General features: G+C 41.9%; 1 protein-coding gene across 3 annotated transcripts in view; it reads left to right on the top strand.

The window, feature by feature from the left end:
* The window catches only part of LOC311147918 (kazrin-like), a 196,225-nt gene extending 178,797 nt beyond the window's left edge, over window positions 1-17,428 (top strand). Inside the window, exons 3-8 of one of the 3 annotated variants that reach the window (XM_084184762.1) lie at window positions 9,648-9,784; window positions 10,009-10,179; window positions 10,417-10,500; window positions 13,280-13,472; window positions 15,726-15,862; window positions 16,766-17,428. In XM_084184762.1, the coding sequence (XP_084040888.1) occupies window positions 9,648-9,784; window positions 10,009-10,179; window positions 10,417-10,500; window positions 13,280-13,472; window positions 15,726-15,862; window positions 16,766-16,936 (893 nt within the window). In that variant the 3' untranslated portion in view covers window positions 16,937-17,428. The remainder of the gene's footprint in view (window positions 1-9,647; window positions 9,785-10,008; window positions 10,180-10,416; window positions 10,501-13,279; window positions 13,473-15,725; window positions 15,863-16,765) is intronic. The other 2 variants (XM_084184761.1, XM_084184763.1) reach the window with 2 other exon arrangements.
* The last annotated feature ends 1,282 nt before the right edge of the window (window positions 17,429-18,710 follow it).

The following is an 18,710-nucleotide window of genomic DNA, read 5'->3' as shown; positions in this document are numbered from 1 at the left end:
AGTCAACAGCACAATTGAATGACAAAAGAAGGACAGAAGACAAAGGACATCTAAGTAAAACAGTTATCTAACGACACTAGAGACAATAATACAAGAAACAACACTGTTTGGGAAAAGGTAGGCTTATATTGCAACATTGTAGCCAACATCACCAGCATTGCTATGGAAATTGTTTACCCACCAGACATCCAAACAGAGAAAGCTAAGAAAAGTTTCAAAGGTTTGATGATGGGACAGAACCATGATTGCCTGTTTGCAGATCTTACCAGTTGCAAAACAAGAGCAAATGTAATATTTAATACCAAACGAGGACACATATGGAAAAGGGTTATTTGCAACCATTTCCGTTTCTCAAAAAAGAGAGGCATCAGCCAAGGCTGTCAGATAAGCATTTTTTGAAGAAGCTGACCAGAGCAACACATATCAAACAGTCAACTTATACAATAATGGAACTGTATTGATACAAGGCAATGATTCAAGCCTCCAGGCTTTTGAGAATGTGTTTGCTACCCTAAATGTAGAAGCTGAGGAAAAAGTGAAGGAGGGATATGATGGAGAAAAGCAGGCCCCAACACCCCAACAGCCTCTGTGACCCAGCAAGAAGCCCTCCGTGTCCCTCTACCTACCTCACCTGCAGCAGACAAAGCCAAGGACATGCATACAACACCAAGAACACCTGCTATGCAACGTTTCCACAACACCCTCTCTTTAGTTGAAGCAGAGGTCATAGAACTCAGAGAGAGCAAGCTTCAAGAGGATGACACTGTCCAGAAACTAAAAGAAGAGATGAAACAGTTCAGGGAGGAGAGCAGAGCATCTATTGCTAAATTAGAAAGCAGAATGGACAAACTGAGTCAGACAAATGATGACCTCCGATACCATCTGTGCACAACAAGAGAGGAGCTAGAGCAGAGAGAGAGGTACATTGACACCCTCAACCAGCAGCTAGTCATTATGTCCTCTGCATCTAGAGAACATCTCCACCAGCTTGGTACAACACAGGCAGAACCTGAGACCAGCATAACCAGCATGGCCTCCACCACACAGCCTGATGACACTGCACCAGCCTCCCAGTCTGCTCCAGCCCAGGTCAACCAACCAGCCTCCCAGTCTGCTCCAGCCCAGGTCAGCCTCCCAGTCTGCTCCAGCACAGTGTGCTCCAGCCCAGGTCAACCTACCAGCCTCCCAGTCTGCTCCAGCCCAGGTCTACTTACCAGCCCCCCAGTCTGCTCCAGCCCAGGTCAGCATACCAGCCTCCCAGTCTGCTCCAGCCTCCCAGTCTGCTCCACCCAGACAATCACCCACAACTGCAATCCTTATCGATTCAAATGGGAAGTTCTTGGTCCAGGAAAGATTATTCCCTAGACACCAGGTGTATAAGTTCTGGTGTCCTACAACTGAGAGTGCAATGCAGCTACTTAGTCAGACCAGGATTGACACCCCTGACAACATCATCATCCACACTGGCACAAATGACCTTCGTGCCAAAGGTGAAAATGTATCTGGGGCAGTGAGAAGAGTGGCAGAGCGGGCACAGGCTATGTTCCCAACAACCAAAATAGTTGTGTCCACCCTCCTACCAAGAAAATACTTCCCAGGACAGTTGATCGACAAAATAAATCAACAGATCACTGTGGACTGTGCCTCACTGCTCAAAACCCATCACCCCAGCAGCAGAGGCCCCCCGATCCACTTCTGAAACAACAGTACCCCCACCATCCCCAGGAGAGAGGAGCCAGAAACTGCTTAATACAGCACAGCTCTACAAGACCGGGCCCAACACAGCACAGATTTACCAGACCAGACCCGCCTCAGGACAGCCCTACTAGATCCGGCCCATCACAACACAGCTCTACTAGACCCGGCCCATCACAACACAGCTCTACTAGACCCGGCCCATCACAGCACAGCACTGACCACTACTGTAGGGTCGGGCAGAACACTGTCCTTCAGAGAAGTGCACCACATGATGCAGTCCACAACATGTATCATTCAGATCATCAACCTACATATGCTGAGGTAACCTCTGGCAAAACACACCTAGAACTATCAAAGATTGGAGAAGTGCGCCAACTACTGCATCTAATATGCAGAATACTGGGATAGACAGATCCTTTGATTTACACACGCACGCACACACACACACACACACACACACACACACACACACACACACACACACACACACACACACACAAGAAACACATACGTACAGGGGGTTGCAGATTGCATTGCATTGCATTGTACTTATTTTTAGTGCAATCTTATTCCATTCTTATTGAATTGTTTACAACTATTCTTTATTTTATTGGCACTGGTATTATAATAATAATAATATATGTAATGGTGTGTGTGTGTATATATACAGTTGAAGTCGGAAGTTTACATACACCTTAGCCAAATACATTTAAACTCAGTTTTTCACAATTCCTGACATTTAATCCTAGTAAAAATTCCCTGTCTTAGGTCAGTTAGATCACCACTTCATTTTAAGAATGTGAAATATCAGAATAATAGTAGAGATAATTATTTATTTCAGATTTTATTTCTTTCATCACACTCCCAGTGGGTCAGAAGTTTACATACACTCAATTAGTTTTTGGTAGCATTGCCTTTAAATTCTTTAACCTGGGTCAAATATTTTGGGTAGCCTTCCACAAGCTTCCCACATTAAGTTGGGTGAATTTTGGCCCATTCCTCCTGACAGAGCTGGTGTAACTGAGTCAGGTTTGTAGTCCTCCTTGCTCGCACACGCTTTTTCAGTTCTGCCCATACATTTTCTATAGGATTGAGGTCAGGGCTTTGTGATGGCCACTCCAACATCTTGACTTTGTTGTCCTTAAGCCATTTTGCCACAACTCTGGAAGTATGCTTGGGGTCATTGTCCATTTGGAAGACCAATTTGCGACCAAGCTTCAACTTCCTGACGGATGCCTTGAGATGTTGCTTCAATATATCCACATCATTTTCCTTCCTCATAATGCCATATATTTTGTGAAGTGCACCAGTCCCTCCTGCAGCAAAGCACCCACACAGCATGATATTGCCACCCCAGTGCTTCACTGTTGGGATTGTGTTCTTCGGCTGGCAAGCCCCCCCTTTTTCCTCCAAACATAGCGATGGTCATTATGGCCAAACTGTTCTATTTTTGTTTCATCAGACCAGAGGACATTTCTCCAAAAAGTATGATCTTTGTCCCCATGTGCAGTTGCAAACCATAGTCTGGCTTTTTAATGGCGGTTTTGTAGCAGTGGCTTCTTCCTTGCTGAGTGGCCTTTCAGGTTATGTCAATATCGGACTCGTTTTACTGTGGATACAGATACTTTTGTACCTGTTTCCTCCAGCATCTTCACAAGGTCCTTTGCTGTTGTTCTGGGATTGATTTGCACTTTTCGCACCAAAGTACGTTCATCACTAGGAGACAGAATGCGTCTCCTTCCTGATCGGTATGACGGCTGCGTGGTCCCATGGTTTTTATACTTGCGTACTATTGTTTGTACAGATGAACGTGGTACCTTCAGGCATTTGGAAATTGCTCCCAAGGATGAACCAGACTTGTGGAGGTCTACAATTATTTTTTTGAGGTCTTGGCTGATTTCTTCTGATTTTCCCATGATGTCAAGCAAAGAGGCACTGAGTTTGAAGGTAGGCCTTGAAATACATCCACAGGTATACCTCCAATTGACTCAAATTATGTCAATTAGCCTATCAGAAGCTTCTAAAGCCATGACATCATTTTCTGGAATTTTCCAAGCTGTTTAAAGGCACAGTCAACTTAGTGTATGTAAACTTCTGACCCACTGGAATTGTGATACAGTGAATTATAAGTGAAATAATCTGTCTGTAAACAATTGTTGGAAAAATTACTTGTGTCATGCACAAAGTAGATGTCCTAACCGACTTGCCAAAACTATAGTTTGTTAAAAAGAAATTTGTGGAGTGGTTGAAAAACGAGTTGTAATGACTCCAACCTAAGTGTATGTAAACTTCCGACTTCAAAAGTGTGTGTGTGTGTGTGTGTGTGTGTATGTGTACATTATATATATATATATATATATATATATATATATATATATATATATATATATATATATCAGTGGGGGAAAAAAGTATTTAGTCAGCCACCAATTGTGCAAGTTCTCCCACTTACAAAGATGAGAGAGGCCTGTAATTTTCATCATATGTACACGTCAACTATGACAGACAAATTGAGAAAAAAAAATCGAGAAAATCACATTGTAGGATTTTTTATGAATTGATTTGCAAATTATGGTGGAAAATAAGTATTTGGTCACCTACAAACAAGCAAGATTTCTGGCTCTCACAGACCTGTAACTTATTCTTTAAGAGGCTCCTCTGTCCTCCACTCGTTACCTGTATTAATGGCACCTTTTTGAACTTGTTATCAGTATAAAAGACACCTGTCCACAACCTCAAACAGTCACACTCCAAACTCCACTATGGCCAAGACCAAAGAGCTGTCAACACCAGAAACAAAATTGTAGACCTGCACCAGGCTGGGAAGACTGAATCTGCAATAGGTAAGCAGCTTGGTTTGAAGAAATCAACTGTGGGAGCAATTATTAGGAAATGGAAGACATACAAGACCACTGATAATCTCCCTCGATCTGGGGCTCCACGTAAGATCTCACCCCGTGGGGTCAAAATGATCACAAGAACGGTGAGCAAAAATCCCAGAACCACACGGGGGGACCTAGTGAATGACCTGCAGAGAGCTGGGACCAAAGTAACAAAGCCTACCATCAGTAACACACTACGCCGCCAGGGACTCAAATCCTGCAGTGCCAGACGTGTCCCCCTGCTTAAGCCAGTACATGTCCAGGCCCGTCTGAAGTTTGCTAGAGTGCATTTGGATGATCCAGAAGAGGATTGGGAGAATGTCATATGGTCAGATGAAACCAAAAGATAACTTTTTGGTAAAAACTCAACTCGTCGTGTTTGGAGGACAAAGAATGCTGAGTTGCATCCAAAGAACACCATACCTACTGTGAAGCATGGGGGTGGAAACATCATGCTTTGGGGGTGTTTTTCTGCAAAGGGACCAGGACGACTGATCCGTGTAAAGGAAAGAATGAATGGGGCCATGTATCGTGAGATTTTGAGTGAAAACCTCCTTCCATCAGCAAGGGCATTGAAGATGAAACGTGGCTGTGTCTTTCAGCATGACAATGATCCCAAACACACCGCCCAGGCAACGAAGGAGTGGCTTCGTAAGAAGCATTTCAAGGTCCTGGAGTGGCCTAGCCAGTCTCCAGATCTCAACCCCATAGAAAATCTTTGGAGGGAGTTGAAAGTCCGTGTTGCCCAGCGACAGCCCCAAAACATCACTGCTCTAGAGGAGATCTGCATGGAGGAATGGGCCAAAATACCAGCAACAGTGTGTGAAAACCTTGTGAAGACTTACAGAAAATGTTTGACCTGTGTCATTGCCAACAAAGGGTATATAACAAAGTATTGAGAAACTTTTGTTATTGACCAAATACTTATTTTCCACCATAATTTGCCAATAAATTCATAAAAAATCCTACAATGTGATTTTCTGGAGAAAAAAAAATCTATTTTCACTGTCATAGTTGACGTGTACCTATGATGAAAATTACAGGCCTCTCTCATCTTTTTAAGTGGGAGAACTTGCAGAATTGGTGGCTGACTAAATACTTTTTTCCCCCACTGTATATATATATATATATTATTTTTATCTTTCAATGTACTTTACACAAATCAATGAATATCACTTATTATAAATGAGATCATTAACTATCAGCTCTTGGAATATCCAGGGCCTATACTCTAAAACAACAAATCCAGAATTTCTTAAAAACATCAAGGGACAGGACATCATAATCCTACTGGAAACATGGTGTCCTGGAGACATTGATACTCAATGTCCTTCAGGCTATAGAGAAAGTTTACAACCATCAATCAAACATAAAAATGTTAAATGGGGCCGGGACTCAGGTGTTATAAGCAGGACTTAGCACTGAATGAAATGAAAAAAGGTACTAGCAACATTTGGCTAAAACTTAACAAAGGTACAATCTATTGTGACAATGATGTATACATATGTGCAGCTTATGGTCCTCCTTCAGATTCATCATATTATGATGATCAGGTTTTTGACAATCTCCATACAGAAATCCTTCAATTTCAGGCAGAGGGTAAAGTGCTTCTTTGTGGAGATTTCAATGCGAGAACAGGTTCTGAGCCTGGCTACGCTGATGCGGGAGGTAACCACCACATATTTGGACACCCCTCCTTGTACAGTAGCCCTATTATAAATAATAGAAACCGTCCTGACCAAATACTGAACAAAAACGTGCTTAATGGTAAAGTCATAAGGAACTCTTTAGGTTGGTTTACCTACTGCTCAGCTCTTGGGACAAGTGTAGTCGATTATGCCATCACTGACATCGACCCTTCCTCCATTAGTGCATTCATTGTCAGACCACAGACACCATTGTCAGATCACAGTCAGATCAACGTGTTTCTGAAGAAATTAACCAGCAATACAGCCCAATAAACTCTACAACATGAACCAATCGTACAGATGGGCTCCAAACAGTGCAGAGAAATTCATTGAAACATTGAACTCAAATGAAATGATGAACTATATACAGGTCTTCAATAACTCACAATACCAAAACAATAAAGAAGGTGTCAATTTGGCTACTCAAAATATAAATTGCATATTCCAAAAAGGAGCATCAAAAGCAAATTTGAGAAAACCAAAGAAATACAACATCAGAAACAAAAAACAAAATGTTTCTGAAAAATGGTTTGATAACGAATGTAAAACAATTTGAAAACACCTAAGACAAATGTCAAATGATAAACATAAGCAGCAAAACAACCCGGAGCTAGGCTATAAATACTTTGAAACTCTGAAACAAAATAAACATACACTGAAACGCAAGAAATGGAATTATACCAATAATACACTTGATGAAATTGAAAACGCAATTGACCAATATCAATTCTGTGGGAAAATTTAAGCACGACAAAACAACAAGAATTAGCCATACAAGATGAAGGAATTTGGAAAACTTATTTTGATCATCTATACAAAAACATCCCACAAAAAGACTTACAAAATAACTAATTAGAAATTCAAGAAAGATTGAACATCCTTGAATTAGTCATTAAAAACAACCAAAATCCATTAGATTACCCAATAATCCAACAAGAACTAAATGAAAAGCTAAAATCTATAAAACCAATGAAGGCTTGTGGTCTAGATAAAATCAGAAATGAAATGCTGAAAAACAGCATACCTGAGTTGCAAAATGCTGTGCTTAAATTGTCAACATGGTACTAACTTCTGGCTGCTTTCCTGATGTCTGGAACCAGGGGCTCATCTCCCCTATCCACACAAGTAGAGACAAATCAGACCCCAATAATTACACGGGAACATGCGTAAACAGCAACTTGGGAAAGGTTTTCTGTAGCATTTTGAATTCAATAATTCAAACCTTTCTTCAAGAAAAAAATAACAATTATCCCCAACCATCGTACTACTACACACACTAATTAATAAACACATCCACCAAAAAAAAGAGGGCAAAATCTTTGCTTGCTTCATTTACTTTAAAATCGCATTCGATTCTATTTGGCACGAAAGGCTATTCTTCAAAATTCTCCAAAGTGAGCTTGGTGGTAAGGTGTATGACTTAATAAAATGTATGTACACAGAAACAAGTGTGCAATAAAAATCAAAAACCAAAGAACATAATTATTTTCTCAACGTCGAGGTGTGAGACAAGGCTGCAGTTTGAGTCCAAACCTTTTCAACATTTATATAAATGAATTAGCAGACATGTTGGACCATTCTTCAGCCCCAGGACTCACACTATTTGACACAGAGGTAAAATACATGCTATATACTGATGATTTGGTTCTTCTATCACCAACCAAAGAAGGTCGTCAACAGAACCTTAACATTCTAAAGCAATATTGTCATATTTGGGCCCTGGCAGTAAATAAATCAAACGAAAATCATGATTTTCCAGAAAAACCCCAGATGTCAGAAACATAAATATAAATTCACCCTGAACAACACCATAATTGAACACACTAAAAATTACTCATACCTTGGTCTGACCATATCTGCATCGGGAAACTTTAAAAAGCCTGTAGAGCATTGTATGCAATAAAAATGAAATTATTCAAAATCAACATCCAAATTAGAATTTGGACGAAAATATTTGACAGCGTAATCCTACCAATAGCCCTTTACGGAAGTGAGGTTTGGGAGCCACTCAATAAACTGTACTTTAAAATGTGGGACAAACATCCAATTGAAGCCCTACATGCAGAATTCTGTCAAAAAATTCTCAAGTCCAAAGAAATACACCAGCTAATGCATGTAGGGCAGAATTGGCCCACTTTCCAGTGGTAATGAATGTACAAAAAAGATCATAACAATTTTGGCTAAACCTATATTCAAGTCCAAGTTCAAGTCTCCAATTTAGAGCCCAGAAACGAGCCCTCTGTCAGCTGGTATTGGACCTAACCAACCAAGCTGACACCAGCACTGCTTCAAAAGAAATAATTCAAATAAACAAAATCATGAACCAATCAAAGGTCTCATATTTACAACATTGGAAAAACGAAACAAAATCCCAAAGCCGACTAAATTGCTATCTGGCTCTGAACAGAGAATTTGAATTGGCTGATTATCTCTACTCTGTCAGAAATACGAAGCAGAGACAGATCCTTACCAAGCACAGGCTGAGTGACCACCAATTGGCAATAGAAACCGGCAGACATAAAAAAACATGGCTACCCAAAGAGGAGTGTGTATGAGGTCACTGCACGACAGGGGAGGTAGAAACAGAGATGCACTTTCTACTTTACTGTGATAAATATTCCTCACCAAGAGATTCATTATTACTACATTTATTCCAAATTTTAACTTATTAAACCCAGAGGAAAAACAAAAAACAGTCATGGGTGAAGGAGCAACGGCTCCTCTTGCAGCCAAATATGTATTTGCCTGCCATAGCCTGAGGGACACTGAATAATTACATCTGCATAGTAAGTAGTAATTTACTTATTATTAGTATTATTGTTATCATTATGTGTTATTCTATATTATTTTATTATATACATTGTTGCTTTGGCAATATTGACACAATGTTTTTCATGCCAATAAAGCAGAGAAAGAGAGAGAAAGGAGAAAGAGAAAATACAGAAGGGGGCTCTGTAAGATTTAAATGGCAGTTGAGATGAAGGGATTGTCATAAAGGTTCATCTATAATTCACTTTTCCATCAAAAAGCTGTCACTCAGCAGTAGACATGCAAGATCAGGCTTATCAAAGGATCTCTCAATATACAGCTAATTTGTCCCCAACTGAATTTTAAAAGAAGTGCGTTGTGCTTTTGTGTACTTTGCCTTTTCGCACAGTTCAACGAATGTGGTACTGTAGTTAGTGTTCTCACTGTATATTATTAGTAGTATTAGTAGATATTCAACTCTGCTTTGGAATGGAACAAAGTCCTTCTGAGACTGAGACTATCCTAATATGGACACTGTACACCTGTGACAATAATATTGACACCATAGAAATGAACATAGCTCCTCTGTATAGAAGCTATGCTAACTGACTCTCTCTTATTGTTTTCATAGCAATGAAGGCGGACCGGAAGCGTTTGAAGGCGGAGAAAGCAGATCTGGTCAACCAGATGCAGCAGCTCTACGCCACGCTGGAGAGCCGAGAGGAACAGCTCCGGGACTTCATCCGCAACTACGAACAGCACAGAAAAGTATGACACGTCACACACAATGCTGGGAAGGCTTTGTTAGCTGTAATTAAGATACAAAGTGCACGCATCATAGAAGTTGTATAATGATTGTCATTAACCTGTTATGTCATTGTAAGTAATTTAATAGATTAATGAATGTGTGTCCCTCTCCTCTTACTCTCCCCCTCTCTCTACCCCTCTATCTCCCACTATCCCCCCCCCCCCCCCCCCTCTGTGTCTGTCAGGAGAGTGAGGATGCGGTGAAGGCGCTGGCTAAGGAAAAGGACCTGTTGGAGAGGGAGAAGTGGGACCTACGGCGGCAGACCAAGGAATCTACAGAGCACTCCGGTGCCCTGCGCTCCCAACTGGACCTGAAGGAGAACAGGATCAAGGAGCTGGAGGCCGAGCTGGCCATGGTGAGACACACACACACATACATACAGATGGAAGCACACACATACAGAAGCACTCAAAAGAATAAACACCTGAAAATACACATACACGGTCGAGCCCATTCAGCAAGCCAGGGTAAGAAACCCAGAGCTGTTCTACATCTGTTGCTGGACCATTACACTCCTTCTACACACACCGAGAAGAGCAGCCCCTCTCAACGTGTGTATGTGTGTGTGTGCCCTCCCTGTCTCCTCCCTCAGATAAGTAACAATGTGACACAGAAAATGGAATACTGGGTGTTTGATCGCCCCGTCAACAGGGAGCCTTCCCCTAGGGTCATGTCGGTAAGAACGGCCCCCTTGCTCGCCTCTCTTTGTGACCCCCTCCCCTCGCTCTATCTCAAAGCGTGCTGACATTCCCCTGATCTTCTCTCCAGTGTGAAATTAATTTAGGGAGTCCTGGGTTCTAATAGTATTTGAAATCCACCAAATACTTTAGTTGTGTTTTATTGAGCTTGCCTGGCGCAACAGAAACCATTCTAATAGTCCAGAAAAGCGCCAACCCCGTCCTTCTGGCACTCCACGCAGGCTCGTGCAATCAAATACTATTTGAAACCAGTTCTGGTATGCACGTGTATCTCTAACCCCCTGGTTGATGCCAATGAGTCGATTTGTGAATGATTTGAATATTCTCAATCTGATTGACCCCTTTTCTTGGTTTCATCTAACTCGGAGTGACTAGAAGGATCATCTGGTGTAATTGTTAGAAAACTGCATTGATGAATTAATGAACTAACATCTGAGTTCCACATAAGGGCTCATGGTTTGACCAGCGAAATGCTTAGCACTCTGTCCTGCATGTCTAAGGATTGTGAACGGGTGATTAAGGTGATGTTGTTGGTGATACTGGTGATGATGATGATGATGATAATTAGGATGAGGATGGGTGTACTAGTGTTGCAAAGGGAGGGTATAGTACTGGAAACTTTCACAGTTTACCAGTAAAGTACCAGCATTTTGGTAACTTTCAAGGATTTTATGTAATTTATCACAAGACATCTAGTGGCTCTTTTGGATAATTGAGATTATCACAGGTGGCTGTACTTATCTCTGGCCCTCTGTGTGGCCTTATCACATGTAAAGTACACTGAACAAAAATATAAACGCAACATGTAAGGTGTCGGTCACATGTTCCATGAGTTGAAATAAAAGATCCCAGAAATGTTCCATATGTACAAAAAGCTTTTTTCTCTCAAATTTTGGCACACATTTCTTTACATCCCTGTTAGTGAGCATTTCTCCTTTGCTAAGATAATCCATCCACCTGACAGGTGTGGCATATAAAGAAGCTGATTAAACGGCATGATCATTACACAAGTGCACCTTGCAGTTTTGTCACACAATTCAATGCCACAGCGTGCAATTGGCATGCTGACTGCAGGAATGTCCACCAGAGCTGTTGCCATAAACCGCCTCTAACGTTGTTTTAGAGAATTTGGCAGTATGTCCAACCGGCCTCACAACCACAGACCACGTGTAACCACGCCAGCCCCTTGACCTGACTGCAGTTCGGCTTCGTAACCGACTTCAGTGGGCAAATGCTCACCTTCGATGGCCACTGACATGCTGAAAAATCCCAGTTTCAACTGTACTGGGCAGATGGCAGTGTGAGCGAGCGGTTTGCTGATGTCAACGTTATGAACAGTGCCCCATGGTGGGGTTATGGTATGGGCAGGCATAAGCTACGGACAACGAACACAATTTAATTTTATCGATGGCAATTTCAATGCACCGAGATACCGTGACGAGATCTTGACGCCCATTGTCGTGCCTTTCATCCGCCGCCATCACCTCTTGTTTCAGCATGATAATGCATGGCCCCATGTCGCAAGGATCTGTACACAGTTCTTGGAAGCTGAAAATGTCCCAGTTCTTCCATGGCCTGCATACTCACCAGACCATTTCCTTATAGGAACTGGAACTCAGTAAAATCTTTGAAGTTGTTGCATGCTGCATTTATATGTTTGTTCAGTGTATATAACATAATCAAATAAGATTATTTCAAAATAAAAAATTGAATGACAGAGTTGTAAAACATTATCCTAAATATAAACCATCAACTTGGCAAATAACATTGGTGTTTAATATGAGGGTTCCTGCATCAAATACGCTTTGTAAAATGTTTTACACACTTCTTTATTTTACTATGTCAGATGTTTTGGTACCAAACTGGTGGCAGTTGTGAAAAAAGTTTTTAGTTGGAAGAGTTGCAGAGTTAATTGAAAATAATGCCATTGTTGATTAGATGCTTCTTTCATTAATTAGGCTATTTTCTCTTGTACCATATGGTCTATCCACCAGAAACTCATGGACAATATGGACACATATATCAAAAATGAATACTATATATGAATAAAGTTATAAAAGTATAAATTACTAAAGTTACCATAGATTGACATAAATTACCTGTTAATTACCAAAATTACAGAAGATTCCAGTAACTTTGGTAAATTACCGTTAGCTTTGCAACCCTAGGGGTGACGATGATGATGATGATCTCTCTCACTCTCTTACTCCCTCGCTCTCTTTCTATTTTCCCCATATACTCATTTTCGCTATCTACCCCCACTCCCCCCCTCTCTCTCTCCCTCTCTTTCTCTCTATCGCTCCCTCTCTCACATCCTCTCTCTCTCTATCTTCCCCCACTTCTCGCCCACCTCTGTCTCTAACCCACTCCCGCTCTCTCTTTCTCTGTCTGTATGTTGGCTGTTAACACTTCCACTAGCTATTCTGTCCATCTCTCAGCACTCCATCAGGAGCGTCAGTGAGAGATTTCACACATCAAAGGGGAACACGCGTACGGCTGAATTTTTCATGAAACACAGACAGACGAGAAAGCCCAACAGAGACCAAAACCCACACAGCAGTGTCACTATTGTAGTGGGCTGTTTATATACGTGCGCACACTTGAGCGCACCCACACACGCACATACATTATGAACGTTCACACACACACTTGGGAAGAGTCATGAATAGCCATCTTGTGTAGGAAAATATTGTAAAATAAGCAATGGTAATGCTGCATGGGGCTGATGTGTGTGTGTGTGCGTGTCTTCCCTCCTAGGCAAAACAGTCCTTAGCGACCCTGACCAAGGACGTGCCCAAGCGCCAGTCTCTAGCCATGCCCACAGAGGCAGTTGTCAACGGCAACAACCAGGAGTGGGTGATGCACGCGGACCTGCCCCTCACTGCAGCCATCCGGCAGAGTCAACAGACCCTCTACCACGTCCACACAGGCCACCCCACAGACAGACAAGGTGAGGCACATACAGTACCAGTCAAAAGTTTGGACACACCTACTCATTCAAGGGTTTTCTTTATTTTTACTATTTTCTACATTGTACAATAATAGTGAAGAGATCAAAACTATGAAATAACACATATCATGTAGTACCCAAAAAAGTGTTAAACAAATCAAAATATATGTTATATTTGAGATTCTTCAAAGTAGCCACCATTTGCCTTGATGACAGCTTCGCACACTCTTGGCATTCTCTCAACCAGCTTCACGAGGTAGTCACCTGGAATGCATTTTAATTAACAGGTGTGCCTTGTTAAAGGTTAATTTGTGGAATTTCTTTCCTTCTTAATGCATTTGAGCCAATCAGTTGTATTGTGACAAGGTAAGGGTGGTATACAGAAGATAGCCCTATTTGGTAAAAGACCAAGTCCATATTATGGCAAGAACAGCTCAAATAAGCAAAGACAAACGACAGTCCATCATTACTTAAGACATGAAGGTCAGTCAATACGGAAAATGTCAAGATCTTTGAAAGTTTCTTCAAGTGCAGTCGCAAAAAACATCAAGCGCTATGATGAAACTGGCTCTCATGAGGACCGCCACAGGAAAGGAAGACCCAGAGTTACCTCTGCTGCAGAGGATAAGTTCATTACAGTTAACTGCACCTCAAATTGCAGACCAAATAAATGTTTCACAGAGTTCAAGTAACAGACATATGTCAACATCAACTGTTCAGAGGAGACTGTGTGAATCAGCCCTTCATGGTCGAATTGCTGCAAAGAAACCACTACTAAAGGACACCAATAAGAAGAAGAGATTTGCTTGGGCCAAGAAACACAAGGAATGGACATTAGACCAGTGGAACTCTGTCCTTTAGTCCAAATTTGAGATTTTTGGTTCCAACCGCCGTGTCTTTGTGAGACACAGAGTGGTAAACGGATGATCTCAGCATGTGTGGTTCCCACCGTGAAGCATGGAAGAGAAAAGGTGTGATGGTGTGAGGGTGCTTTGCTGGAGACACTGCCGGTGATTTATTTAGAATTCAAGGCACACTTAACCAGCATGGCTACCACAGCATTCTGCAGCGATACGCCATCCCATCTGGTTTGCGCTTAGTGGGACTATCATTTGTTTTTCAACAGGACAATGACCCAACACATCTCCAGGCTGTGTAAGGGCGTTTGACCAAGAAGGAGAGTGATGGAGTGCTGCATCAGATGACCTGGCCTCCACAATCACCCAACCTCAAGCCAATTGAGATGGTTTGGGATGAGTTGGACCGCAGAGTGAAGGAAAAGCAGCCAGCAAGTGCTCAGCATATGTGGAAACTCCTTCAAGACTGTTGGAAAAGTATTCCAGGTGAAGCTGGTTGAGAGAATGCCAAGAGTGTGCAAAGCTGTCATCAAGGCAAAGGGTGGCTACTTTGAAGAATCTCAAATATAGAATATATTTTGATTTGTTTAACACTTTTTTGGTTACTACATGATTCCATATGTGTTATTTCATAGTTGTGATGTCTTCACTATTATTGTACAATGTAGAAAATAGTAAAAATAAAGAAAAACCCTTGAATGAGTAGGTCATTCAAACTTTTGACTGGTACTGTACATACATACACGCACACACACACATGCACACTCATGCATGCACACACACACACACACACACACACACACAAAGGACGACACTGGTGGGACTGTTACCCATGTGTAACTGAGTTAAGAACGTACCGTAAGCTCACTCCATAGCTATCATAAAATGTTGCAGATGGAGCCATCAAATTGGTACCTTTCGGGTGGCTCAAACTGTTTGAGCGTTCTCAAGGAAGGCGGTCACGTGTGTTAGCAAAGAATAGGTCCCGAGTTTGAGCCAGGTATGGGCCTAATCGGGGTAGCGGGAATCGCTAAGCAAGCAATGTGATGTCCGATTTCTTCCTGATGTCACGATGCATGGTAACTTTTGAACAAGCAAATCTGTATATGCGTCTTACTTTACTATAACCTTTGCCTGCTCAAAGTCAGTTAAAATCACATGATGCACAGCAGATGATGTCAAAAGTGTTTACTTGTGATGTCATCAGAAACACTTACCTTCTATCTTTGTGACCACAAAACATAGAAATCCATCATGTTCCCATGTGGATGTTGGGGTGGTGCTGGAGATTAATATGAGGTTGACATTTTTTGTACATTTACCGTCAACAACCCATTTACTTGTTTCAAACCTGTTTTCAACATTTGTCCTCCGCTTTTCTTCCTTTGCCCCCAAGTGGCTGCAGTCAGGGTGAGCCCATGTCACTCCCGCCAGCCCTCCATCATCTCAGATGCCTCGGCCTTGGAGGGCGACCGCTCATCCACCCCCAGCGACATCAACTCCCCCCGCCACCGGACACACTCCCTCTGTAATGTAAGAGCTGCCCACCCACCGCCACACCCCTTCAAGTAATCAACTCCTTCACAACTCTACTCTAATCCTGATCTCTCCCAACATCTCTATCTAAAGTTATGTCTGGCTGGAAAATAGGGGATATGAGAGAGACGCTGGTTTTTGCATCACTGATTAGTTGGAAGAATCATAATTTCACAGGGGTGTTCTACACCTGGCATCTGTGGAATCTTTCACATTTTGAAAGGGGAGGGGTTCATTGGGCCCATATGGTCAAGAGGATTTCAGAGAAGTGGGTGTTATCTCAAATATCTCAACGCTCCCCAGAACCAAATCCAGTGGCTGGCGCAACATTTGGTTCTGGGTTCCGAGATTACTCTACTCTTAGCCTGGTCCCAGATTTGTTCGTGCTGGTTTGCCAACTCCCATGGTCGTTCACAAACAGATCTGGGACCAGGCTACTCTACTCCCCCTCGCTGAAAGCATGCCCCTTGTGCTGTAGTTGAGGGAGTTTCACCAGAACAGCCAGACTTAGACTTTTAAAAAGTAGGTTTTATTTGGGATAGCTCCCTACATAGAGTTGCGTTACGAATGGGATAATTTTTTGGGGGACAGATTATCAAAATTGGGCTGGTGTGTTGGTTTCTGGCTAGCGTTAGATCGGTTCCAGTTATGTTGACGTTATTCTAGCCACTTCAACTGTGGTTTTCCCACTCTCCCTTCATGTGTTAAATTCTTTGAGTGTGCTGCCTATCAGATAACAGACACATGCCTGGCTAGTTCACTCAGTATCACTTCATCCCTTTCTGTCTCTCTCTCTTTCTTTCTCTCTCTACGGCTTTCCTTCCTTCACTCGCTATGTGTTGTATATTTCTGTTCTTCTCATCTCATTCTCTCTGATCCCTCGTCTCTCTCTCCCTGCAGTCACTAGAGGATCTGGAGGACCAGAAGCGTAAGAAGAAGAAAGAGAAGATGGGCCTGGGCTCTCTGTCACGCGTCTTCGCCCGGGGCAAGCAGCGGAAGTCAATGGACCCGGGTCTGTTTGATGGTACTTCAACTCCTGATTATTACATAGAGGAAGATGCAGACTGGTAAAAAGGTGGCAGAGAGTCCCACCTGTAGCCCTGAGTGGTGATGCGTAAGATTGTTTTCTGTCTGTGTGTGTGTGTGTGCGTGTGTTTGACCATACGTGTGTGTGTGTGTGTGTGTGTGTGTGTGTGTGTGTGTGTGTGTGTGTGTGTGTGTGTGTGTGTGTGTGTGTGTGCACGTGTGTGTGCCTGTCCATGGTTGGAGGCCATGTGAGAAGCCTGAGGTGCATCTTGCGTCACTGAAGTGTAAAATATTACAAGCAAATTGTATTTGTATATACAGTACTGTAAATGGAGTGGACAGTGTAACCACAGCTGGGATCCTTACTACGTGTGGATGTTTACTGTATCTGCAGAGCAAAAAGTGGCTGTATTTGATTCTCTTAATTGTCTTTATATTTGTAACTTTTGTTTTCGATAACTGGAAACTTGAAGGACTGCTGTATGTGTAAATAACAGTCATTGTGCACTTTGTGCTTGTAAATGTATTTTTTGCCCTGAATGCCTTTTCTTTTTTTTGCCAACATTTTTTACCTCCACCCTGCTTTTTGTTTAACTTATACTCCCCATTCATTGTCCTGCTTGGTCCATTCCCTCCACGCGGCCATTTTGAGGAAAGTTTATTGTAGTCAACGTTCAGACTCCTCAACTAACCTCTAGTCAACCTGTGATCTGATGTCTAAAACTCCCTAAATACCCATATCTTCATAATCCTCCCAATCACCAAGAAAGTTCAAATACATTTCTTGACTGTTGTTGAAATCTAATTTTTAAAGGGGCAATCTGCGATTGCTACATCAATTTTTAGACTTTTAAATTAATTATGTATATCCATTAATTCTTGAAGAATATAACTCATGAGCTTAGCTTAACTGTCGTACCCCATCAGAACCCAAAATATAACTTTGTTTTGTAAACAATGTAATTTTAAGTTTACTGTATAGCCTCAAAACATGGTTAAAACTAAAATGTTGATATTATGGATGGTCAGTCCTTGTATCCATTGCTCTGTCCATGATTTTGAGAGAGGTTAAATTTATCCAGCCCCATCCCTCAGCTTTTTACCAAAACAGCAGTGGGGTAAATGCTTTGTTATTGTTTAAACTGCAGATTGCTCCTTTAAGATGTCAGAATACTAATCGACTCCAACCTGAAGTCCAAAACATTTGTATTTCTAAAATGGGCTCAGAAAAACGTATCATCACGAGGCCATCCCCCACAGGACAAAAAAAGCTGAAAACTGAGGAAATCGACCAACAATTCTATCGTCCCTGATCCAAGCATGTCAGATGTGCATGCATAGAGCTACCTGTTTCCTAAATGCATGGCAACTGTGGGATTGATACAATTTCTGAAGGTTATAAACTCTTGGCAAACTCTTGACATTTATGGCGAAGGTGCATACATGTAATTGTTTTAGCACTACCTACAGAATTCTTACGGAGCGCGACATGGTTCAATATGCCAGTAAATCACCACAATCTAGGCTACTTGTTCAGTTTTTTTTATTGCTGCCGTCTACTTTTATTGCTGCGCCCATAACAAAAAAACAGTAACTGAGAGCAATGTACAGTACGGCGAACTTAGCAAACGAGGCATTTGTGGTAAGTACAAGGTGGCCGTCATCTTTATGCACCTTCGCCATTGATAATGAATAAGGCAGACATTTTAGTAGTCCCGCTTATACCTACCGCTAACATGCGACCTTTGTCCTAATTTTGTCTCGATCTTGTCCTGATCTTGCACGTTTACACTTATAAGATCTGATCAAAATCTGTTCA

The sequence above is a fragment of the Coregonus lavaretus genome, assembly GCF_964263955.1.
Source record: "Coregonus lavaretus genome assembly, chromosome: 20".
Lineage (NCBI taxonomy): Eukaryota > Metazoa > Chordata > Actinopteri > Salmoniformes > Salmonidae > Coregonus > Coregonus lavaretus.
The sequence above is the reverse complement of the archived record's forward strand: the minus strand, read 5'-3'. Positions and strand labels throughout refer to the sequence as shown.